Below are 27,955 nucleotides of genomic sequence, written 5' to 3'. Positions count from 1 at the left end.
ATGGAAATTCTTCACAAGCTTCAAGTCAATACCAACAATACTAGAGTAGATTAGTCTATTTAGTCAAAGAAAATGTCTGATATGGGGATAATATTACCGTGTAAGAGACATGAACACTCTATTTATTCAGTGCAGTTGAAATACAAAAGTTTAGCTGATCGTCTCTCTCTGCTTTTGTCTTTCTCTTAGGACCTATTTCAGAATAATAATAGTGGCTACTTATAAAGTGCAAGGGTTCACCTTTCGGTGCTCATGGTGCTTCACAAAAATACATATACACATGAGCAATAATTGAAATGAAATTTTATTTCCCCTGAACACAACAGGTTGTTAATAGGAGAGGAACAAATAACTTTTCAGTTGGGACTTGAATGATGGTCTAGCCATCATTACATACAAATAACCTTTATTTCGAAACATCCTAGGAAAAACATTCTGATATGAAAAAAAGGTGTCGTACATTCATGCGTTGTACGCTAAAAACATTTCAAGACTCTGAAAGAGGAATTAGTAAGATGCCAGACAGAGACAGATAGAGTGAAACAAAATATCCCATCATAACTGTTCGCTTTGACACGAATCATGATTAGCAAGTTAAGCCGCATAGGATTCAAACCATCATATGAAAACAAAAAATGATGACAGGCTCCTCTTCCAGCTAGCAGGCATCGTGTCTTGCTATCTGCAGACCATGCATCTCACAAGAGACATCAACAATATTTTATACCTATGATTATTGTGTTATTCATTATCTCACCTTCCAAGAGATCATTTGTGTGACGAAATAAAATGCTTGTATGTGTGTTTTATTGCAATGGTTCTTTAAAACGGATTATAACCAATCCCTGAAATTTTCAACACAGAAGAAATAAGTATTAATAAAAACTCTGAATGAATGTTAGATGATCTATTACTGAATCGCTCAAAACAAAATATTCATTGAAATATGAATGAATGCAGTATTCACAACTTAAATTATGGGAAATAGAATGAAAGATGTAAAATTTGATTTGAACCCTGACTCATTGCATAGGTACATCAAAATATTCATTGGAATTTTAATGAATACAGTACACAAGAGTTAAACGGGAATTAATTGGTGGAAATGTTTTAGGGAGTGTTGTGATGGCAAATAATCTGAATAAAGTGCATTGAACTGTTATAGTGGACAAGATTAGAAATTTGATCTTGGATTTGAATTCATTGTTGAAGCTTAGGCTATAATTTTTTTCTCAAATATTTACTCAGCCAATTATAAAAATGTGTACACATGTGCAGTATATGGTATGCAAGTTAAATTAATATGTACATATCTAAGACTTAAAAAGTTTTCCTCATCCGTGACATATGGTTGGTGTTTCATAAAGCTTTTCATTATTCAAAAATGACTTTAAGCAAGAATTTTTTTTTTTTTTGGGGGGGGGGGGCTGAATCACAGTCTAAGTCATTTTGATTCGCCTGCTAATCCCATCTTTGTTTATTAAAATTCTTGTTTTAAAACGGTATAAGTTATTTATCCAACTTTGATTAGGGTGGTATAAATTTAATCCTATTATGTTAAAACAGGAAAGATTTGGGTGATATTATTTGACAAAAGAGCAGGTCCCCGGTTGTGATTTTAAGCTGTGAGTAACATACATGCAGCTTTACAAAACACCCACCTGAATCAGGTCTTTTCAAACAGGAGACAAAACACTCTGAAATTATCATGTTAAGTGATCCGGGTTACAGAACAACTTAAGGTAGGTTAGGAAAATCTAATCTAATCAAGATATCAAATTTGAAATTCGATTATGTACCTTTAAGAAAAGAGAGAAGTTTCACAAGAAAGTTGATGGCCTAAACACTTGAAGGCATTATTTCCAGTCCTTTGACTTTTTTTCTTTTTTTGTGTCATGTTCTTTATGTATTCTTTGTGTCCATGAGCAATAATCACTTTGTAATTCTGATACATGTTATAGTGACGCCTGCTAGCACAGTGGCAGGAAATTTGAGTTTCAGGTTAACATATTACAATCTACAGAAAACGCACCTTTTTAAAACTTGGAGTCGTAAAAACATATCAGTTATTCATGTAGTTTGAAAAAAAAAGATATTTTTCTATATTATATGGAAAGAATTGTAAACATGAAAATTCTTGGCCAGTATTTTCAAACAATATTCATCCAATGATTAGTCCTTGTTAAACTTGTTTATATTTCATTGTTTTTTCTACTTTTGTTATTTCAAAATGATATGACCTATTGGTATGGGGTTGAATTTTTTAAAGACCAATAATATCATGTCTTTAAATCTTTTTCATATCAACCTTGCATGGAAAAATAAATCTGAGCCAGTCTTTAAAAAAAATATGAACGATTGGTTCTTGTATAGCAACCATAAGTTTTCTGTGATAAAGTAAATCATTAGGTGTACGATGCAAAACATATCAAGTCACCCTCGTTTTATATTTTCAGATTTGAATAGACAGCATTTTTGTTCAAATCTCATATTTACTGTCATTAACATGTTGCAATCATCCATGGACTTATTAGGGATAGCATAATTAATTTGAAGGTTTTGAATAGAAAATCCCTGATCAAACAACTGGTTATCAAATTGGCACCTGTGGTCCAATTGATGCTTTCCATTGATGAATGTTAACTGCTTACTAAGAGCTGTCTGTCTCTTTTAGCTACCGATAAAGATGCTTTTACTCTCCACCCCACATGTTTAATAAACTAGGACTGTTTGCCATGGTAACTCACATCCCACGAGGTTTGATTAGATGCAAGAGTCGACATTGAATAGTATTAATAATTAACCTTTGGGGGTCCCTCTCTTCACCAAGCAGTCCTTTGAAGTGAGCAAGCTTTGGGAAAGAAGAAGAAAATCTAAATTTAGATGCGGCATCATGTAAAATATGCAATGGGAGCAGGAAGTAATTCAATAGGAAAACTGAGTAAACAGCGAAGTTAGTGAATGACTTTATCAGAGATTGTTAGATAAACATCATCTTAATGTGCAGACTTCTGGTCCCCTACCCCGCCCCCTCCTTTACAGTAATCTTTCTTGCATTAAATGGTTTGATAGTGAGAAACAGCGTTTGTCATGAATGGCAGTGCTTGTTAATGACATCCTTAAAGGACAAGTCCACCCCAACAAAAAATTGATTTGAATAAAAAGAGAAAAATCCAACAAGCACAGCATTGAAAATTTCATCAAAATCGGATGTAAAATAAGAAAGTTATGGCATTTTAAAGTTTCGCTTAATTTCACAAAACATTTATATGCACATCCTGGTTGGTATAAGCAAAACTTTAAAAGTGCCATAACTTTCTTATTTTACAACCGAATTTGATGAAATTTTCAGCGTTATTCTAGTTTTTTCTCTATTTATTCAAATCAACAGTTTGCTGGGGTGGACTTAAAGGTAAATGCTAGTTTTGGTAACGATATCAAAATGAGTTCGTACAGAATCCAATGAAATGACCACCAAAGTGTCTGTTTGTATAAATAAAACGCATGTGCCAAAGGATTCTGGAAGAAATTGTGTAATTGCTGAGAAATCAGCAAATAAGCACAGGATTCGGGTAGAGCGTCGGGCCCGACGCTCAAAGCAATAATTATACACTGTCCCACGTGCGCTTATCTGTGTTGGGGAAGTTCAGTCTGAACATTTTTCAGCGTAGATTTCAAGATTTCACAAAGTTCAGTTTATGTAACTGTACCAGATCTAGATCCTCGATGATATACTGACAATTAAGCCTGGTTTTACAGACTTTCTCATGAAATCAGTGTGTACTGCAACTACTGGAATTTCTCTTTAACCTTTAACCAGTATAGGTGTGAAAGTTTGGATGAATCATTCTTTTTACCATTTGTTTAAAGAAACAATGAAGGATGTTTTATCTGTAAATGTGATTACTTATCATAGTCACTTTTTGTGAAACCTACAAAAGATTTCATTTCTCTTTGATATTTTGAAATATTGATTAGGAATTGTTAAAAATATTGAGAATATAAAAAGGATAAGAATATGGTGTATTTGAATTTTGATATAAATATTGTTAAAATCATTTTCTATCTTATTTAATGAGAGATTTCATATTCATTGACAGATTTTATTAATTTTATTGTGTTTTTCACATCCTTTCTTTATATATTTTTTTCTTCCTTTCTTTGTATTTTGTACAGGGATCATGGGATGATTGTCAATTGGAATGCAGCAATTTCTCTGGTTGTGTAAGTTGGCTGTTTTATTCAATTACATTTATCATGCAATTATTTGCTCCATTTGCCAAAATCTTTAACCATCAGGTTGAACCAATTCTGTGTTTATAAATTAATTCGACCAAGGTTTTCTGCTATTTGTTATACTTACCCACAATGTAAATGTTATCGAAGGAATTTCTGTGGTTCTTTTTTGTGGGAACTTGGTGTGAGATTAAGTGAGTAGGGTAATCATTGCAAGCAGATGATTGTTTTCCTCAGGACATCATGTCATCCAGATCGTCAAACAAATTACAGTTGATCTTTTATTCATGCAGTCATAGGTGGATGTATTCGATTGAAATAACAGACGTCAAGCATGGCTGGAGATTGTGTTTTAGATTAGCCTTTAATGGTAATCGCCGTCAAACGCTTCTAAACTGTGACGATCACTCAACCCTGACAAGGTAGAAGTGATTCGTCATCATCTCATTCATCCCTTTCCACCTGTGGAGGAGAGAAGCAAAAAAAAATGTTCCACAGAGTATTGCATTTTCTGTGGATGGTGGTATTTCCATGATTCTTGGTTTGCTGTATAGGATATAATAATATTTGTGTAGGTGTATATGACCGGGGGTGTTTGACGATAGGGGTTCTTGTTTTGTATACCATTTGACCCATCTGTCCCAAGTAAGGAAGCATACACATTCTAGAGTGGATACCATGATCATTCATTGTCATGTCCTATTTATTTTCTTTACCATTATCTTATTTTAATCTAGAGTTGAGATGCTATATAAAAAAATATTATCCATGGCTTTTTTTATTGAATATAAAAGTCACATGGTTCTTTATCAGGGATCATATGACACATCGTATTTTAGGGGAAATTTATTCATGCATAATCACAATTTAGTAAATCAAGTTAGATGGCAATGGAACTATTATGTGGCTTAGAATGGGAAGGCTCTATTATTGCTCCTTTCATGGTCATTCTCCAAAACTGTAACAAATATAAGCCCTTGGTGTTAACCCTTGTTGACACTGGTTTCAATATAGATACTTATTGGAATAAAGAGAAGTAGCATAGAAATACAATTTTTTTTCGTATTTGAATGACAGTGCTGTAAAACCAAATAACATCAACATTTATTCCCCTGATAAAGAATTACAGGTTACATCAGTTTGAAAACTTTGTTCAGACTGTCAAAGATATTTTGGGAGAATAGTATGTTTCATTGAGAAAAGATGTGTTCTGCATTGAGAGAGTTATTATTATCCATGTTAATGCTATCACTTAAGTGCAAACATTTAAATTACCTATCTACTAGATGTTAGAAAATAATCATTTGTGGTGGAATTAAAAGCTAGCATCCTGAAATTAATATCTTTGCCGTATAATATTGATTAAGATTGTTTTTATGAAGAGTTTTCTTGGAAAAATAAGAAATCAAAGTACTTTTGATGTACAAATATATTTTGAATTCATAAAAATTTGATAGAATCTCATAAAAGGTACACAAATTTTTCTCTTCACCCCCCTTCTCTCTCTTCTTCTCCCTCTCTTTCCCTCTGGCTTCTCTGTTTATATATCCGACTCTGTCTCTTTATCTTTACTTCTAAATAATTCTTTAATTTTTTTCTTCCATCAATGTTAATCACCATTAATATTTCCAAGTGAAAGCATTGTCATATTCTTTCTGAGAGAAAAAAAATGGTATGAACTAGATTAATTATGGATGTTTTGACTGATATTGATAGCAGTACCTAAGGGGGCTAGAGGATACCAAACACTGATATTGAATACAGGTACAAATATTGAAAATATTGTAATATGTCCTGAAGTAGGATATATTGACAGTTTTCTTATTGATTACCAATATATTCATATCTCATAAAGATAGCGAAACTCTCTTTCATGAAGATGTTAGAGTCACAAATACTACAACCTGATGACAAATTTGATCCAGTGCAGTCAAATAATACTATAATTGTGGAAGCTTATATACATTAATTAATAAATTGTCATTAATTGAATTTTCATAAATGGGGCCCAGGGTTGTCAGAAATATTGTGACATAATCTGAAATATACTGTTCATGTTTTGCTTCATTCTCCTCTCATTTTCTCTTTCTCTCCTTCTCTCCATATCTCCCTCTTTCTCTCCTCTCCATATCTCCCTCTTTCTCTCCTCTCCATATCTCCCTCTTTCTCTCCTCTCCATATCTCCCTCTTTCTCTCAATGTACCCTGCTTTTTTTAATAAACCTATTCTCTGATTTTATCATTTTACTTTCTGTTTTTCAGTTAGATTGTGAGACGCCGTGTGCCAACTTCATTGGTAAGTTAATTCATCACAGTAAAATAAATAAAATCTTTCGGGAGGTAGATGCCATGTGTATTTAAATCTTATCAAACAAGACCCTTTGTGCTTATGAATAGAATAAAACTAAGTTTAAAAAAAACGTATACCGGTACTCTCATATTTAAGTTCATTGTCGATAAAAATGTTTAATATAATTTGTAATTTCCATTTTCATCAGCCTCATCATGTAAATAAATTCTAGTTTGTTAATACTCACTAAAATGATAACTTACAATAACTTATTAGATATTAACATCCTATATTATTTTATCTTATTAATGTAAAAGGATGGAAGATGTCATGTGTCGAAGAAGAGGGACAATAGTAACACCATTCTCAAAATTTTAAAGGCAGAATGAAACACCTTGCTTGACAACAGTAATGTTAATGTAACATTTAACACAAATTTTTATGTTCTGAGGTTTTGGTGTTTTTTTTTTTTTTAAATATATCCAGATCATAAACCGGAGCTTTCTGCGGATGCACCTATGCCAGGTCAGATAACCTTACAGTGGACAACAGATTCTGAAAACAACAGTTCTGTATACATTCTTGAAAAGAGCCCATTTGATGACTCCACAGTATGGCATCTCGTACTAATGGTATTACCACTTTCATCAATTTTATGATGTATATAATTTATTCTTTACAAAGAAGTTATCATAGATTATCTGTCAGTTTGTCTGTTGTTATTTGTTTGTTTATTTTCATTTATAGCATGTAAAGAAACACGTTTATTCAAGAGGAATAATGAATAATTTTCTGTCAGAAGAAGTTTGATATGAAAAATTATCGCAACTATATCTAGGACGAGTATTTCATGTAGTTCAAACAGAGAAATGTGATGAAGAAAGAGGAGATAATCACTATTCCTTATTATTTAGGCTTTTTAGGTTTTAATTATTTTTGGGGGGAGGGGTTCCATATTTTTTAATTCTTTGAATAGTGTCCGCCATCTGTGGTAAACAATTTTTTTTATGGAGTTGATATTTCATTAATATTCCTCCTCTCTCCTCTTTGTTTTATTATAGATCAAGGAGATATCGTACACCCTAACACAAGATTATATATGTGGGGATACATATAGTGTGGTGGAAGTCAGTCTGCATGGAGTGAGCAGTTATAGTAATAGTTTTACTCCTTCAAGTAAGTAAAAGAAATGTCCCTTAGTTTTAGAATACCAAATAATGAAGTCCATTATATTTTGTTGACTATGCTATTTATTTTATTTTTCAATTTTCAGAAGGACCATATTTATGTCTCACTTTTCGTAGTGTAGGTATGATCAAAGTGATACACAAAAAGCTTCTTCAGATTGATTAGAGTTCAGTGATATGAAAGAGTGATAATGTTAATTTTCTTTGATATTTTTAATCACGTGGAGAAATACACATGAAGGCAATTTGCCTTAAACATGTGAAATAAAGATATCCCCTACATTAAAACTGGTGCAAAGTATAAGTAAGAATGAAGGAAAGCAGAAGAAAATATCCCCCACATAGAAAAAAAACCTCAGTTATCTCTCTGCTTGGGCATCATCATCATCACATGACAAAATATTATACTGAGATCGAAATAGGCTCATTTTATTACATGATTAGCTTGTATAATTAAACTGTTGATGCTTGTTTTGTACACTCAGGGACTCAAATACTACCATCTGTGGAAAGGTTTACATTGGTACACAATGTTGATCATAATGAAGATAATGCAACCATCACTTTTTCTTGGCAAGATCCACCAGGTAAACTTCTATTTCCTTTCTTGCAATATTGTTTTCATTGACATTATTAAAATTCCTTTCTTTAATATTTCTCTGATATTTTTTGTCATGTTATGATTTATTTATTGGTTATTGGTGCTGGTTATCACCCATTTTGATGTTTAACTTACAACATTAGAGAAATGTGATAGTAATGATATTCTCATTTCACATGTCATGTAGGTTAGATACAAAGGTACACTTCTCAAATGTGTATATTTTAATTTCAGTAATACAGGATTAATTAAAGTTTTATGAGATGGCAATCAAACACTTGGTATTGATGATGTAAGTAACATAGAAGCTTATGACTTGTAAATGTAAATTAGTTTGAAAATATGCACTGGAAATGATTATTTGAAATCAATTTCTTATTTTCCTCTCAGAGACACCATTATAATGAATTCAGATAGGAATACTGTTTCAGTGGCAAAGTGAAATTTAACAAAAATGGGCATATTGGCAAAGTCTCTTTAAAGTCAAGAAACCCTTGTTTACCATGGGTAATTCTGTTTATGATATATGAAATCATTTATCTTTGAAAGCAGAATGGTATATTTAATTTAATTAATAATTTTTAAAACACTTGTGAGCCTTCTTGTATACATGTATTTCTGAACTCTTCCCTTTGTTTCAGGTTGGGAGGATGCTATTACATCTTATACTGCATTATTTAGTTTCAACAAAGGGTTATCAGGCTCTTCACACCATCACCATGATTATGAGATTAAGGTGATTTTTCATTTTCCATTTTTTTTAAATAACGTTTCATGAAAGCATTGGTTGGGGGGGGGGGGTCGTCAGAAATCAGTTTTTAATCTATTGCAATCAATTACATATTTGCAACTAATGGATCAACTTGAACTTAACCAAATAAATATAGAATATATGTTACAAGACAATACCTTCATTGGTAGATTTTTATTTTTTTTACTCTATAATTTTATCACAATAGTTTCTTGTGACACCCACTTTATAAAGACAGAGTAATTGATGACAAGGGTTACTTGCATTACAGTTGAATTTTACATGCATGTCATGTTTGTTATATTCATATTTTGGGAGGTTGGAGTAGTCTTTATATATTTCTTACCTAACTGATAAAATAGCTTGAATTATCATGAGTAAGTAGCCAAGAATCCAGCTGTTGTAGTTCCTCATAAAAGGAATTGGAAATTTATATCATTTTCTTACAAAATAAAAGGACTCTAATGCTTCAACCTATGTTTTCATGCAGATAATGATGCCACTACTCTAACAATATCTACTCCTGTCTGTGTATTTTTCTGCTACCCAAGTTTATATGTCAAAGATATGAACTTTCTGTGATTTCTTTTACTGAAATACTTATATGTATTTTGCCTTTCAACTATATCAAACTGTCCATTTATAGACTGGCTTTGATATTTTCTTTTCCTTTGTATTTATCAATGAATTTTTTTTTTCAAAGAAAACAAGTATTAAAAATTGTTACTATATTTTTGGTTTTATTTTGTGAAGGTAAATGTAACCAGTGTATCTCTCACTGTTCCCATCAACAGTACGGAGGATAATCTAACATTTCAGGTAATAAGAAAGTAAAAAATCATCCTCATTTCAAATTTCAATGTTCATTTTTCATGTCATATCTGTTCCCTTAAAAAGGTATATTGTCTCCTTCAAATTTTATACCCCGAGAAAAAATCAGTGATATTCTGTAAGATATTGTATGGTTCCATATCATAACTGATTGTTTCATCTCTTAGTTAAATGTGTTACCATTACTGATCATTTGATTCAATTAAGATATGCATATACAAGAATACTCATATAACAATATATTTTCTGAAATATAGCAATTTCAACATTTCTTTTTTAAATAGAGGTGGATTCAAGTACTTAAATCATCTTTAAGAGTAAAAAGAAAAGATTCTTTTTGCCTGGCATATTCAACAAAATGCATATACATATAATTAGAAAGATAAAGCATCCCTTTTCCACAAACTCTCAAGTCCTTTATCTCGTTAACTTTTCTACAAATGTATTTCACTTTAAAGAATCACTACTTGACCACATTTGCTCTGTATGTCCTGAATCCAAGTAATAAATTGTAGTTTTATGACACTTTGAGAGGCATTAACAGCCCCTGGCGTGTAGGCCAAAGAGTCAAAAGCCCATTTTGGTGTGTCCACAGTGTTATTAATGTCTGTACTAAGTAAGTAGTAATGCCATTAGATAGAAAGCAATTGAATTATTGAAGAAACAAAGCATACACCATTTCTCATCTTAAGCACCTTAAAGAAGAATTTGGCTCAATCCAAATGAAGGCTAGTTTTCTTTCAATTTAAATTGATACTTGTTTTGTTCTCTGAGTATTTTATTCTTCGATACTATATGTGACTCCCTGGCATAGCCTATCCAAATTGTTGAGTATAATTTTTCTTTGAAACATTAATTCCCCAATCTGTTCCATTTCTTTTCCTTTCTGTCTCTCTTTCTTACTCTCTCTATCTCTCAATGTTTTTGTTAAAGATTTGTTGATATCATTTAATCCTTATTTTGCTATGTACTGTGGAGTAATAAGAAATTGTTGTTAACTCCAATTTTTCTCTATTAGCATATTTGATATCATTTGTAAGTTATTATTTTTACTATGATAAAATCATTTTCTATTAGCATATTTGATATCATTTGTAAGTAATTATTTTTACTATGATAAAATCATTTTCTATTTTTCCTAGCTCTATGGAACTCATGGCTGTCTAGAAACAATAAAAACCACCCATTTTTTAAAGAATGTCCTCAAAAGAAAAGAGCTCCGTAAGTAAACAAAGCATATTAATGATGTGTTTGTTCAAACAAAGAGAGGATATATGCAGCCTGCGACCCCACATCCATTAATAAGTAGCCTTAAGTGAATTTTGATATTTGTATTTAGCTTAAAAAGCATATCCTCAATTTTACCATGATACGTAACTTAAACTTGATCAACAATGTCACATTCAAGTACTTGATTAAATATAGAAAAAATGACAGAGCGCGTCAAAGAATGAGGTTTGAAATTCAGGGTTCATGTGCATAACATGCAATCTTGGTGAAATATCCAAGCACTCTGGAAAAATGGTGTCAAAGAAACTTATTTAATTTGACAACTTCAAGTTTGATAGTGTGAAGAAGAATTACTGCTTCAAATATGCTAGTTATCTGATGTTTACTTTTTGAAGACCAAATTTCTATTTTGGCTCTTTACAGAAAATCTTCACTAGCAACTTATTTGTGGGTTTTGGGTTAACGGGTCACCCCTTAGAAATATATGTATATTATATATTTATATTCCTATCAATTCTGTGTATAGGTATAAGTAGATTGAAGAATGTTAAAAGTTATATAAAAAACATCTTCATTAGTTTAATTGCCATGTAAATGTATAAGTTTTGTTTGCACAGTCCAACCCCAATGGATTTATCCCACCGCTGCCACAAAAAGGTTACAGAACGAACAAGTAGACTTGGACCGGAGGTATAACTGTCATCACAACCAAGACTTCTTTATAGAGCGAAGTGCAAGAAACAATTCAAACTCTACCCTTTAGACAAGGTCCCATGTCTGATGTGACATTTTTGTCAGAAACAGAGCGACTATTATAAAAAACTAATCTGTCAAACCCAGGTGAACGCACCATCTACGGAGCCTTTAGGAAACTGGCATGCATTTCTTATGTTGACCATTGATCCTTGCTTGAATCTGCTAACTGAGAGGTGGAAGTCAATCAACAACTGCATCATTGAACTGCATTAATGAACCCTGCAACACAGAATCAAACATACACCAGTTGCATGACGTCATCAGTATCTACAGTGCGGATTGGTGCCTGGGTATGCTCATGAATAATAGATTCCTTCATGTCTCTGCCAGAATAAAAAAGGCCTTGTCAGTGCTTGTCTCGTCTCAGACCTTGCCTGTGTGGAAAATGAATAAACTCAGTCAGTGGCGGACCGTGACCCGGATGAGACAATGATTGGAGGGGCACTGTATTGTTTGTGAACAATGGTTTGTCTCCTCCGGGTCACGGTCTGCGACTGACCTCAGTCATGAGACCTTGTCAAAATGATATTCAAACTCTGATACCTAACAACCAGTTGTGGTCATTACTTTAAACAAATAGTTTTTTTGTTTTTTTTACAACAGGTGTAGTGAAGAAGCGATTGTCAGCCATCAATGTTACAGAAGTAGCCAGCTTGTCTTCTGATGGGTTTTTTCATGCTGATATCAAATGGTCATCCCTTCCAGACTTTCATCATGGTCTAAAATACTATTATCTTTACTATGGAGAAATTGAAAAGTTGGGGTCTTTCTTATTCTACCTTCAAAACACCAAGAAAACTGTGAAAATACTAGCCGTAGGTTCAAGTTCATTCACTTCATTTTCTATTTTTATTGTTTCATTTTATTTAAGTTGGGTAAATTGAGTGGCTGATATCTAGTTTGCCAAAGTTTATTGATTAATATTCACATTCATTACTAGTATATATTGGATTGTTTCTTTGAGTTCACATTTCTCACTGTAAGCAGGTTAAGGGTATGTTTTGGGGAATTATGTCAACTGCTATTATGAAAATGATATCAATGTGCAACTCTAGACCTCATTTATGTACATATTTGTGAATAAATCTAAGTTTCAACATCTGTGTAGCTCCTTGTATCTTGTACATTGTGATGTGCAATTATTAATTCTCATTCTATTTTTGTGTCCTTTACCCTTCAATATCAAATTATTTCTTTTTAATGTTAACTGAAAGGGATTATAGAATATAATTTTTTCTAAATTTTGCTGTGAATTGGATAACAGTAACGAATGTGGTACTGTACGATGAATATTATCAAATTTATAGAGCAACAAGGTTTTTTTTTTCTTCATATCTATCACATGCAGAATGCAACAGTGTTTAGAATGACAGACCTCAAACCAGAAACAGAGTATGGCCTTGAGGTAAGGACCCATTGATGTGATATTTGAATTGATTGGATCATCATTGTATGAATGTTGCATAATCCACTATTCACTTATTCTTTGGGACAGTGTAAGCTCATTTTGATCTGCTTTTATTATTCTTATTAGTATCATTTGTATTGTCCATTAATAAGTTTAGCCATAATAATTTTGCTAATTCACTTGGAATACGATTGTTTTTGCCATTTGGGTTTTGTCATTTTAAGGGTTTTATTATTTGTTATCCTTTCAGCACATATTAGCATTGAGAAAAAAATATCCATGCAATTTGAAATGGCAAAGATTGCTAATGCTTTTTCTAATGATTGTTATTGAACAATTTTTTTAGATTTTATATTGAATTTTATGCAAACTCTTTCAACCCATCAAATAAGAATCAATTTGATAATATGTTTTATATACAATTTCTGACTTTCACCCAGTAAATAGGAATGCATATTTGATCTGAAACTTTTAATAACACTCCTTTGATAACACTTACGGATGTTCCCCGGGTAAAATGATATGTCATTTTCCCCAGACTTTGCACAGAACCTTTATAAGCCAAACATGCAAAAGAATATATGTTTATGTGCTAATTTTTATCTATGGATTCTTGAGGGCCTGGCAGAATGGCAGAATCAAGAGATTTGCCCCCGTTAAACCTCAAAGGATCACAACATTGAGTTTAAAATCCCTTTTTTTACCGTAAAAACCCACGCAGATTTCTTCGGGTTTTCTACCTTATTTTAGAAATGTAATGTATACCCAAGATGAGAAAAGCATTTTCACTCGTGTCCATGTATTCTTTGTAAATTAGCAGAGTTCTCTTGTCCAAAAAGTAATGCTAACAATTTTTAAAACATACCCCTGGATTTAGAAATCTCATTCAAAACTTTGAAAAATACAAAGAATGGTGAAAACTATTGAAAATCCATGTCATTTTTGTCTCGCCTGCATAGCAGAGTGAGACTATAGGCGCTGCTTTTTCGACGGCGGCATCAACATCAAATCTTAACCTCAGGTTAAGTTCTTAAAATGTCATCATAATTTTAGAAAGTATATAGACCTAGATCATGAAACTTACACATAAAGATAATGAAGTATTACTGAACATCCTGCCCAAGTTTCAAGTCACATGACCAAGGTCAAAGGTAATCTACGGTCAATGTACTTTGGGCATGTTAAAGGTATTTGTTGCATTACCATCATAACTTTAAAAGTTCATGGATCTAGTTCATAAAACTTGGACATAAGAGTAATCAAGTATCACTGAACATCCTGAGTGAGTTTCAGGTCACATGACCAAGGTCAAAGGTCATTTAGGGTCAATGAACTTTGGTCATTTTTGGGGTATTTGTTGAATTGGCATCATAACTTTATAAGTTATGGATCTAGTTCATGAAACATAGACATAAGGGTAATCGAGTATAAATGATTGTTTTGCACACATCTTAGATCACATGATCATGGTCAAAGGTCATTTTGGTTCAATGGACATAGTATATATTATCATGAATGTTTTCTTTTGTGAACAATTATCCAAAAGCCGTTTTCAAAGTCAGCACTGCTGCTATATCGAATCACGTAATGCAGGCGAGACTGCCAGAGGCGTTCCACTTGTTATCAGATTATGTTGTAGAGGAATGTATTAAGAGCTAAAAATATTGATATAATGGAGGTCCATTTACTCATTTTTTAACACTCCACACATTAATTGTCGAAAAACATGCTCAACAATCCACAAAAACATCCCAGAAGTCCTGAAATCTAGATAAAGATGAATGGAAATTACCCACCCATGTATTTAAAATCCATGTCGCATTCCTTATACTTTCTAGAATAACAAAGAGAAGTATTTTATACATGATGACATTGAAGATGGTGGCCCATACAATCATTTCCACTTATCAGCTTCATATTCTAACAATTCAAAGTGGCAGTTATTTATACAGACCACAAAAATATCAGCTGATCAGTCAGCTGTTTTGTCATTGTGACGTCAACTCCCATTGCATAAAACGTACTGATAAGGATACGCAAAAACATAACTGGAAAACGTTCTTTAATAAGAGCGTATTTAGATTGTATATGATATTCTGCCATTAACTTCTCTATCAATGCTCACTTGTGATGATTTTTATTTGTAAAATATTGTGCCATTTGTTATCTGTTTTTGTCTTTCAGATAATTGGTTATTATTATACCTACGAGGATGAACATGATGCTCGATCTATCGGTAGTCATCCTAACATTCGATTCACTACAGGTAAGGATCCCATTAATCACACAATTTACCTGAAACTTGCTAAATATGTTTATTGAAATTGGGATAACAATTTTTCTCTTTTGCTCAAAGTGCGAAATTATAAATGTAAGAAAATGTATGTGTTGTCAGTTTGGTTATTATAAATATATTGAAGTAAACAAATTTTCTCTCCGTTTTATAATAACTGCAATGAGGAAGAAGGAAAAACAGTCATGATAAGATATGCACATGTATGTATGGTGATAAGCATTTACGTAAACTCCATCTATCTAGATATAATCTATTCTAAGGTGCTTTGTTTAAATTACCCCAGATTTAACTGTTGCATTCAGTTCTTGGTGCAGTTGAGGAATTCATCTTATGATATAACTGTAAACAAAAATAATTGTTCCTAGAATTTTATTATAGACAAGTAGATTTTTTTTTCAATTTGATGAGGATTGAAGTCATTATACTGCAAACTTAATGTATTTATCCAGGTGTTTTGCCGACAATGTCTTCTACAAGAGTGCATAACACAGAGGGGTCTTACGTTGTGACCATACCATATCCCCCAACAAGACTTCCCTTTCATAAACTAAGCCTGTACATCGTTGGACCGCTAGCCCTGGTCCTTATTGTGGTTTTCCTGATCTGCTGTGGGACCTGTGCATACCGGAGACAGAGGAGTATATCCAAGGCTAATCTATCACGAGATGAAGAGAGTATACCTAATATATACTCCTCACCTTCATACCCGGCTTTACTTAGCACGTAAGTTAATCAATTTTCTTTAATCTGCAAGAACAGGATCAATTTTAACTCAATTCTCTCTTTCAACATACAATTAATTATATACATATTAGAGCATAGCTTTAAATTTCCAAACTCTACAAGGATACATAAACTAAGTTTTTGTGACTCCTAAGAAGTAATTGTAGAGGTCTGTAGTAATTTTATTTACATGATAAAAATAGGTGTATCTTTAAGATTGACAACGGCTTTTAACAAAAATATTTCGATCTCGTGAATAGAGTAGTGTTATAATTCAATGCTTGAAGCAAACACAAATAATGCATATGAACTTTAAACCGTCTCATTTTGATGGAAGACATTTTTTTTTCAATTGAAAGTAAAAATTGTATGTATATGCAATTTTATTTACCAATGTTAGCAATGGTAGTTATAAGGTTCATGCATTTAATGCTATATATTGTTTTTACAGTTACCAAAATAAATCACACAACCATGTTTACAGCAGCCAACTACTTTAAAGTTTAAGAAGCAATTTGACTGATTTCATTTTTATTTATGATATAAAATACTTCCAATTCTAAGTATCTTAAAAGTAACCACCTTTCCAACTCTCAGCAGATGATACAGGAGATGCTAGAGTTTTCTTGAACTTTGACACTAGATAACAAATCTTCCTCTGTTTGCCATCCTCCAGGTCTCAAGTCAAACCTGATGTGATGGACCGCTGGGAGATCAGCCCTGCACGTATCAAAGTAGGAGATGTTCTGGGTGAGGGTGCCTTTGGTCAGGTGTTGAAGGGCCTGGTGGTCGGGCGTATCTGGAGTCACCAATCATCCCTATCTGCTATCGTACCAAGGGAAGCAACCCACGGCGAACATACTGTGGTTGCTGTCAAGATGTTACATAGTGAGCCTCCATAGGGGAGTATATACAGGGTGTTTCTAAAAAAAACGGACCATATAACTCTGTATCTCGTGACAATTGTGATGCAGGAAAGTTACTCAGTTATGCAGAATAGAAATCACAAGAATTTGATATGTATTCTTGATATAGCTGACCTTTGAACTTTGGTTACCTTTTTTTAGAAACACCCTGTATATACATACTTAGAGATAAGCGGTGGGGGGTTCGCATCTAAACTGGATATACAGTGGTGCTCAGAAGTTAGTGAACCCCACCAGAAAATGAACAAATATAAAATGTTCAAGTTCTACTATGTTAAAGATATTCAATTGCGAAGTCAGGCGATAAAAAGATTACTCTCAATAATGTTTGTTTTCTGGGCTTACCAAACATTGTAATATTGTTGTCTACATTCAACACTTGACATGAAGGAGTGCATTTTGTGGTGGGGTTCACTAACTTTTGAGCACAACTGTAAACTTGTTAAAACCTAATTTACAAATTTTACAATGTATGGAGTGTCCTCAAAAGTCATGTGAAAATAAATGAAACATGCAATTACACCAGAATTCCTTTAAAGTACCAGTAAGCTTTATTGATTGCAAAAATCAAGTTGAAAATGAACAAACAGGTGTAAAAGAAGTATAACTAATATGGAGACAAGTATACTGAAATTCCTTCATTCCTTTATTTCTGAAGTCCAAACCAGAGAATTTGATAATTTCATGTACAGATATGTCTATGTGTATCTAATATGGAGGATGAATCTGATTTGAAGTTTGAATGATAACAATGATCAACTTTGACATGTTGCCTTGTAACATAAAGACCCTCTACTCCTCTTTTGATTGAATAAAAGATTTGTTGTTTGGTTCACATTGTTCAACAAAAGTACAGTTTAGTGTCTTTACTTCTTGGAGAGTTCCATAAGAATCTAAAAATCTTGTATCTTACAGAGTTTGCAGAAGACACCCAAAAGCAGGAGTTCTTACGCGAGATAGAGCTAATGAAGGAGCTAGGCTACCACCCTAATGTAGTGAGTCTCTTGGGATGTTGTACTATCCAGGATCCTATATGTCTCCTGGTGGAGCACTGCTATTATGGAGACCTATTACATTTCCTCAGGAATAGACGTCCACAGGTGAGATGAAGTGTTCCTCATTCTCTGACCATGTAAAGCATTGAATGTGATTCTGTGAAATTACAATTAACCCAGTTCATTCTGGAACTATGTAGTTTCTCTCCAAGAAATGAGAGAATTACAAAAGACAGTAGTCAGTGGGTTAAAAGGGCTACTCCTCGCCTCTATTCCATGTTCATTTCATTAGTTGAGATCTTTCAACATGCAGGGCTGGCAGCGTTGAGAGTGGAATACAAGTTTTGAGATTCAGTCTAGATACAGATGTGCTGCTGAAGCATTCAAACTCAATTTAAAAGTAATAATGGCAAAATTTGAAACCCATGATACACATTTCACAAGTGAACGTATCCACAATATGGGTAAAGACACCATTCTTAATAAATAACCCAAGATAAGGAAATTTTGTGATTTTTTTAAAAAGATATTAAGGAAGTTTGATAAATGAGTCTTGGAAGTTTAATATAAGTCTCTTTTTTTCAAGTATCTTTTCATAATTTCTACTAATAAAGAATAATTGAGAAAAAAAGTAATAATAAATTTTATTGATGTGTTGTATTTCATGAATCTACTTTTTAAAGGAAATGATTGTCCTCAATAATCTAAGAAATGTAAGAATATTCCAAGGAATGTGAATTATATTTCCCATCCTGTCTTTTTATAGAATCAACCCAACTAACCTTATATATTTAATACAAATGTTTAACTTGCACAATGGAAGTATTCCGCTCTGATTTCAAAACCTCCAAACACTTAAAAGACACTAATCATTGTTAATTGAATTACTTCAGTGTAAATGTTTTTCATTTTGTACCCTTCATTTTGATTCCAGATGTTTGACCAATTTAAGACGGGTAGAGCTCCTCGTACTCCTTGTAAAGACACACTCAGGCCTCTGGATTTGCTTTCATTTGCCAGACAGATTGCTATGGGAATGGTAAGATTTAATTCAAATTTCAATAGATCCAGCAATTTAAGAACATCTTAAAACCTCTGTTATTTCTATCCATTTTCCATATCTATATACATGATGACAGCATACTTACAGAAAGTTATAAAAACTCAAATTCCATACACTTAGGAAAGAAGCGTAGATGATCTTTCAAATAGCATGCTTTTGTGAGTGAATAGATTACTTAGATGAAAAGATATGATAAATTTCCTTGATTCCGTAGTCTGGAGATCATTTGGAAGGTTAGGTTTTCTTTTGAAAGTATCATTTTATGTCTTTCTCTTTAAATTATTTTTGTGCAAAACAATTTCTGATTTTGAATTTGTTTTCCTCTAGGAATATATATCTCAGAAAGGTTTCGTTCATCGTGATCTGGCTGCTAGAAATGTGATGGTAGCAGATGATAAAAACGTCAAGATTGGTGATTTTGGTCTAACACGGTATGTTTACGATGACAAGGTCTACGTCAATCGTCGAGGAGGGAAGCTTCCTGTAAAGTGGATGTCACTAGAGGCTATCTATGATCAGATCTTTACTACAAAGGGAGATGTGTAAGTTATTTTAAGGGACTTGAAGCTATCTATGATCAGATCTTTACTACAAAGGGAGATGTGTAAGTTATTTTAAGGCACTTGAAGCTATCTATGATCAGATCTTTACTACAAAGGGAGATGTGTAAGTTATTTTAAGGCACTTGAAGCTATCTTTGATCAGATCTTTACTACAAAGGGATATGTGTAAGTCATTTGAAGTATTAGAGAAGTAATGTGATGAATTAGATAGAGAAAATGAAAAGCATCTAAGTTTTCATTGTATATAGTATGATTGCAGATATATCAAATTCTCAAATTACACACACAGTTTGTGCTTAATGAAAAATTGTTGGTACTTTAAGTTCATCCAAAATTATTCCATCACAACCTAACCCTTGATTTAAAAATGAGCATATCAAAACATCCTTGAAGTAATTTGTTTTCATGTCATGATTATAATGTGTCTGCCTTAAAATCGTAGCCACTTATGTTTAAGTCTTTCACCAGGAATTCTGTTAAGCATATATGCCCTTCTTACTCCCACATTTTCTCTGCTGAAATGGGAGGAGTAGAAGGGAAACAAAACTGAGTGGGTTCGTCATTAAGACATGGCCAAAAGTGGCTCAAGACATTTATAAGGGTTCCTAATAGAGCAAATGGCCTTTACTTATATAATTGTTTTGTTTGATAATAAAGAAACAATATTCATAAATATGAGATAAGAGTTATATAAATTCATTTTCTTCCAATCCAGATGGTCCTATGGAGTTGTGTTGTTTGAGATTGTGACACTTGGTGCTGCACCATATCCAGGCATCTCAAATAAAGACATGCCAAAACTTCTGAAAGGAGGCTACCGCATGGAGAAACCTGAAAACTGCTCTCCACAAATGTAAGACATTCTATTTCAGTCTTGGTATTACGAGAGGTTGCAGAAAATTTACAATTTTTATCATAAATCTCATTATTTTATGATGTAACTACATATTTCTTAAAAAGTCGATGTGAACTCCCATGGAAGTTTTTTCCTTGCAGAATTGTGCCATTTTGAATGTAATGTGTAAATATTTTAAAGCAGAATTTTGAATGGAAGGGCCCTGTAATACAGAAACAATATAATTGATCATGTGAGTAGTGTGCACAATTAAATACATAAAGTGAACAATCGAATCCGTAAACAATTAATTGTGCAATCATTTGCAAAGATTTTTGTTACTGCCTAGATCTTGTCTTGCTTGTTTTATAGATGCATATGAAGGGCTTGGATTGAAATTTTTGAAAATTGTGTTCAGAAAGTTTTGCTTTAATAATCTCATGTTCTGCTCTATACATATACTTCATACCACACTAGATTCAGTCTAATGGAGGCGACTTGGTGCGATGACCCTGAACTCAGGCCAGGTTTCACAGAGCTTCGCAATAAACTTGAAGAAATGATGGAAGAAAATGTCTGTTATATGGAGTTTGATGCTGAGAAACAGCAATGCTACTGCTATGAAGATTCAAGCTCTGATGATGATAGCGAGGATTTAAACGTAGAAGAGAGCCCAATGTTGGAAGCAGCCAATGAGGATACGGTACAAGATAGCCTCTTAGCCACGCCCATGCTGAAGATCCCAACAGGAGTGGCACTACAGAGCCGAAGCACCCAGAATCTTAGTTTGGTTAGTCCATGCAAACGTATGATGCCTGTGAGTTTGAGTCTGACCAGTCTGAATCACCAGAAACAAATTCCACCATCCTGGATCCCACAGGACTTCTTTCCATTCGGACGCAGTGTGGACAATAGAGCTTATTATGCAGGACACCCCAAGACTGATGATCAGATTACCCATAGTGCCATTCAAATACAGGAAACACAACATGATACAAATCCCTACTCAGGAATCACTGGATCATTAGAAAACATGCACAATAATAGAGAGAATCCAATTTTGGCAGAGCTTAATTTAGAATGCCCTCATCCTGGTGGCTTTCGACTATTCAACAATGAATCAAACAAAGACAAGAGCAGTGAAAGTGTGGAAAGTAGCAATGACTCCTGCCTGTGCATATCTGATGAAGAGCGCCATGATATGATTAAAGAATTCAACCGCAGCGACACCTTTGATACATCAGACCTTTCCCTTGATGCTGACAAGTATCCATCTCTGATAGCTCTCAAACGATTCGCTGAGGGCAAAGTACTCATTAGCCCAACTAGTTTGGATTCTGGGGTATCATGTGACATGACAACCGGGAGATTACTTCTTGAAGGTTGTAGAGAGACAGTTTTGTGCTCAGATGAAGATTTATCAGAATAATTTGAAACAAACAACTATCTTACATTCAATTTCCATCATATCTCTCAGTGCAGTCATACATTAGTTCATGGTGTAAGAGCACAACTTGAGTATTAATATATGTGCTAAATCTAACACTGTTACATGTCTTGACTCATTTGGTACATATCAAGATATCATGTACATGAATGTGTTTATTGATAAATGAAATTATATATTTGAATAATCTGATGTAGAAACAAACACAATATTCATACGGCAGCTGATAGTTGGAGTGAAAAGTATAGGATATATTTTTTTCACTTGAAAGTGCAATATTAACTTGTATTCCATGATAAGTGTAATGTGTAATGTAATGATTTCATTCATTACGTAAGCAATCAACTCAAAGATTATCTAATCGTATAAAGGAAAGTAGGAGTTACTGTAGCGTATCTAGGAGACAAAGTGGTATGTTCCCCAGCCACCACTCCTGGAGGAGGTGATTAAAAGCAACATTACCAAAAAGATAAGAATTTTCAAATCTTATGGACAACAAAAGCAATCAATCGGTACCAAGTATTAGTTGGAAGGGGCATGATTCATTGCTAGCCTTTTGATGCTAGATGTTGGAAATGGCGTGATTAGAACACTTGCCTCATGTATCCCCCCCTCCTAGATATGCCACTGTGCAGCTAGAAAGCAAACATCTGCAAGTACTGCCTCATCAGTATTCATAAAGAAAAGTATTTTAGAAATGTATAAAGATATATGGCAAATTCATTCTATAAACAATCAGTGAAAAGGATTCATGGAGCTCTTACAACTGCCAGCCTCAATAAGAAGATGAAATATAAAGGGCATCAACTTTGTCCTATTGAATTGGCATATTTGTTTATCTTATCTATTTATGATAATTGATATTGACCTTAGAATCAGTAGACATTAGATTTTTATATTATGGTATCACGCTCGGTGTCCTCCGTCTGTCTGTCCGTCCATTACCTTTTCCTTGTAAACGCGATGACTTCAGTTTAACTTAATCTAGGCTCATATAATTTAGTGTGTATGATACTAGCATGGATCCCAGGAAGCCTATTTATTTTGAGGTCAAAAGGTCAAAGTTCAAACTGACATGTTTTCATCTTGCCCTTCTGAAGTCCTTGCAACGTGATAACTTTAGTTGAACTTAACCTAGGCTCATATTATTTGGTGTGTATGATACTAACATAGATCCTAGCAATTCTATTGATTTTGAGGTCAAAGGTGAAGTCGCCATCTTCCACTTTTCTTGCTTGACCAATAGCTCCATTTTTCGCGTTTTTATGTGCTCGCTTTAGCGACACTCTTGTTGCACTTCTAAAAATAATATTTAAAAATAAATAGACAATTGGAATGTTAATTTTTTTTTAAAGAAAATGAAGAAGTTGAAATTCTCTCAATGACATATTGCATAGGTAATATTTTTTAATTCAATTTAAATGACTTAATTAAGTAATATATTTTATGTAAATATCATTCGCATGATAGATTATCTTAGAAATTAGAAAATACATGAATATAAACTGCAGTCAGTGCATTGAATACATTTGTTGTGACTAATCAAATGGATGTTCATTACTTATTTAAATGCTTTTTTCCAAAGCACTCATATTTAAACAGTACTACATGCGGGACTACATGTTCCAATCAATTTCCATTGAAAGTTTATTTCAACCTCCCATTGACATTCCTTGTTTGACCACAGATGATAAAATCCAACTCTTTGTGCAATTTTGATTATAGCAATGCAATCATAATTTGATGTTCACACTGTGCAATTTGTCTCCATTTGCTGACCAACGTCATTTGTAAGATGCTGTTTTGTTCCATATTGATTCTTGCCATTTTCAATTTCAATTTGTATACTTTTTCATTTTGTACATTACATTACAATCCAGGAGAACACTTGGATGTTATTATTTATGTTTATTTTATATAATTATGGAGAAGTATGATTGTTAATGCATTTTGAATATTAAAGATAGAATTATGAATAGATTTTAGAGATGACAATGAAACCAACAGACAAATATATTAACCAACAAAAATTATATGATATTTCTTTGTATGCAACTGTTATACGATGGTCTACATGATAAGGAAAGGATTTACATCAAGATACAATTAGAGCAATTAGCATCAAAGAGGATAGTGGAAGTTGTTTTTTAATACAAGGTATACAATATCTGAAGAGTTTGTGTGTATATATATTTAGATTGATTTGTAATGAAACTATGGTTTATTTTTGCAGTATTTATACCAAGTTTTGATAGTTATTGATGTATGTAGTTTCCTTGTTGATTTCTTCCAAATTCAGTATAGTGTTTGTTTGAATGGTTCACCCTTGTGTAAGTTTATTCATATATTAAAAAAATCATGATTTTGTGATTGTTCTTTCTTTGTTCTAATACAAGTTTATGTACTTCCAGGTAAATTTAGTATTCTAGATATATCTGTTCACTGTTTTGAGACATTTGTCAATATTTTTTCCCATGCATTAACAATATTTTTTTTTGCATAAAGAGCATGAAATGGGCACCTGTGGCTATCATTTAAACTAACATTTGTATGATTTTTGATATTGTCAGTTTTCACAAAATAATATGGGTAATGTTTGCCTGTAGACAGTAAACCCATAATGATGATAATGATTATACTTGCTTATATAACGCTTAACACTTACTTTATCAGAAGTCTCTAAGCGCTCTACAGTTAATGGAGCATAATTACAATTGCTTTAGCAGAGCAGCTGTTACACATGCTGGATTTCAAGGAATAAATTCCTACCCGGTACCCATTCACCTCACCTGGGTTAAGTGCAGCACAATGTGGGTAAATTTCTTGCTGAAGGAAAACATGCCATGGCTTTGAATCGAACGCACGTCCCTCAGAATTAAAGATGAGAATCATAAAGACTAGACCACGACACCATCCTTCTTTTGTATGAGAGCATGTCCTGATCCTACAACTTTCCTATGAAACCTGTAACATTCATTTTACACAAGATATGTCACTCTAATACATGCATATATTAATGAGATTTATTTTTTAATACTATACAATTAAAATGCAGTTTAAGGGCATAGTTCTTTTCTACCTTTTTTCTTTTACAAATTCAAGAAAATAAACCTCTATATATGTGTCAAGTCTATAAAACTCACTGTGATATATGTACATGTTTACAGCTGTCAAAAAGACATTCCTATTTTACAATTATGTTTATTTGTTTGTCGAGTGTCATTGATAATAAAAGCCAGCAATTAAGTATTCAGGTAGTATTTTCATCTGTCTTATTTTAGTAATATAGACAGAATATAATGACCAGATTGAATATGTGATTCATGTGTAAATATTCAAATGAATGATTGAGGTTTCAAACTATGAATTGTAAAGAAATTAAATGCTTTATATTGGGTAAACAATATTTGTAATTGTATAGGATTGGTATAAAGAAATGCTCTGAGAAGTTCAAACTTTTTAGGGATTGCATAGTTTTGGAGGGTTTTATGTATACAGTATATATTCAAGTAACTACAAGTTACAGGAATATTGTTTACCGAAATTGAAGGTTTAGTAGTATCTGCTGAAATGAAAATAACTACATTACACGTATACTGATGTTAAATCATAGATTTTAAAAATGAAATCAAATGATATATCACAGATATTAATACTTGGTCTCATGCACATGCATTATTCAACAATTTAAACTAACATTTGTATGATTTTTGATATTGTCAGTTTTCACAAAATAATATGGGTAATGTTTGCCTGTAGGCAATAAACCCATAATAATAATAATAATTATACTTGCTTATATATCGCTTAACACTTACTTTATCAGAAGTCTCTAAGCGCTCTACAGTTAATGGAGCATAATTACAATTGCTTTAGCAGAGCAGCAAGTTACAGGAATATTGTTTACCTAAATTGAAGGTTTAGTAGTATCTGCTGAAATTAAAATAATTACACGTATACTGATGTTAAATTATAGATTTAAAAAATGAAATCAAATGATATATCACAGATATTAATACTTGGTCTCATGCACATGTATTATTCGAGAAGCCATTCACTTGTAGAACCAATTATAATTTTGTTTATATGTTGTATACAAAGCTACAGCTGAAGTTTGTTGATCAACTAGAGTATTAGGCATGAAAGAAGACTTGTCAATATCACTTATGGTCAAAGCAGTATAAGACTAGCATCATTCACTGATAACACTCTACATTCATCTTATACTCATGTATAAGAATAATTAATTTCCAGAATGGACTTTCTTCACAGAACAAGATGTTTTGCATGCATGCAATATGTTATTTTCATGTTCATGTTAACATGCACCTACAATTTTACTTTTTATTGATTTTTTTTCTTTGTTCATGGTCTCAAGATTACACAATAAAAGTTCTCAGTTTACAAACATAACATTTGGCTTTAACTAGTGCTTTATTTAATCCATCACCCCATGGCCAATCCATGCCTCCCCCTATCTACCCCCCCCCCCTTCTCTCTCTCTCTCTCCGTCTCCCTCATTCCATTCTCTCTCTTCACCTTCTATTTTGTAATAGATTTCATAGGTCACTTGGTACTCTTTTTCATTAAAAAAAATATGTGTAGGCCTATATGTTCATAATGTACCCTTATTTCTCCACCCCCCCCCCCTCCAAAAAAAAACACCTTATGCCAATGTAAACTTGTTATATTTTTATTTCTTTTAAGTTTGCTTTTTTCTCTCTCGTTCCCTCTTCGGAAATACATCCCCCCTTAATACCTCTTTTAACCAACGTAGGAATACATATTGTTCTGCTTTTCGTCCCATTGTGCATTCACATTCAGTCCTCTAGTCACTGTACTCATTTCTCAACCATTGAAGCCGATCACTCCATTACTCCTTGTCTTCGATTTAAAAAGCGCCATCATTAGTTCTGTTTCAGCCACGTGTTTTCATACTTACACTATTTCAAAGAAATATTTCTTAAAGGAGAATGAAACCCTTGAAACTAGCTGAATCCATATTAAAGAGAAAAATCAAAGAAACATATTGTTGAAAGTTTGAGGAAGATTGAATGAATAATAAGAAAGTTATGAGCATTTGAATATTGAGATCACTAGTGCCATGTAGATCCTCCCATCGGCAATGCGACCAAGATCTGTGATATCACACACGTACAACTCCCTCATTACTTTAGTACTTATTTCACTTATATTCTCACTTTTATAGAGTCTATCACAAGGTTAGGTGTTTTCTTTATGAGATGACAAGTACAGAGGTTTCACAACATTATATCATTGATGAATCGTTTGTCATATGATTAGAATGAGCAAAAAGAGATGTTTCGGGGTATATTTTCAGTGTCCGAATGGGAGAGTTGTACGTGTGTGACATCACAGATCTTGGTCGCATTGCCAATGGGAGGATCTCCATAGCATTAGTGATCTCGACATTCAAATGCTCATAACTCTTTTATTGCTAGTCCTATTTTACTCAAAGTTTTGTTGATCTTATTCTTTGATTTTTCTGCTTTCACAAAAGCTAACTTGCTCCAAGAGTTTCATTCTCCTTTAATATTATAAGGTGATAAAAAAAAATCATTTGATACTTGGAACAATCGGAATTTAAACATCATTAATGAAGCATGGAGGTAGACATAATCATGCGAAGTTTTACGGAAAGCAATTGTCCACATGTTCAAAATATAGCGATTGTGTTTCGTTGAATATCTTGTTAGAATCAGTTTGATCAAAATAGATAATTACAGTCATTCGATCCTTCAGACTGGCTATGTTCGATGGCAGTGCCTTAATCTTTATAGCGTATTGAAGAAAGGGC

The 27,955-nt window shown here is 33.0% G+C and overlaps 1 protein-coding gene across 1 annotated transcript; it reads left to right on the top strand.

Moving 5' to 3' along the window:
* Positions 1-22,600, top strand: LOC129264990 (fibroblast growth factor receptor 3-like). The gene is made up of 19 exons (XM_064101356.1): positions 1-45; positions 4,177-4,224; positions 6,498-6,531; positions 7,012-7,157; positions 7,587-7,701; positions 8,198-8,299; positions 8,955-9,049; positions 9,818-9,883; positions 11,038-11,116; positions 12,485-12,696; positions 13,230-13,286; positions 15,474-15,555; positions 16,035-16,308; positions 16,985-17,196; positions 18,150-18,334; positions 19,164-19,268; positions 19,620-19,834; positions 20,571-20,708; positions 21,168-22,600. Exons 1-19 carry the CDS (start codon positions 1-3, stop codon positions 22,117-22,119), a joined length of 3,162 nt encoding a protein of 1,053 aa, XP_063957426.1. The 3' UTR covers positions 22,120-22,600.
* The last annotated feature ends 5,355 nt before the right edge of the window (positions 22,601-27,955 follow it).

Source organism: Lytechinus pictus, chromosome 7 (genome assembly GCF_037042905.1).
Source record: "Lytechinus pictus isolate F3 Inbred chromosome 7, Lp3.0, whole genome shotgun sequence".
Classification (NCBI taxonomy): Eukaryota; Metazoa; Echinodermata; class Echinoidea; order Temnopleuroida; family Toxopneustidae; genus Lytechinus; species Lytechinus pictus.
This window is presented reverse-complemented; position numbering and strand designations above follow the sequence as displayed.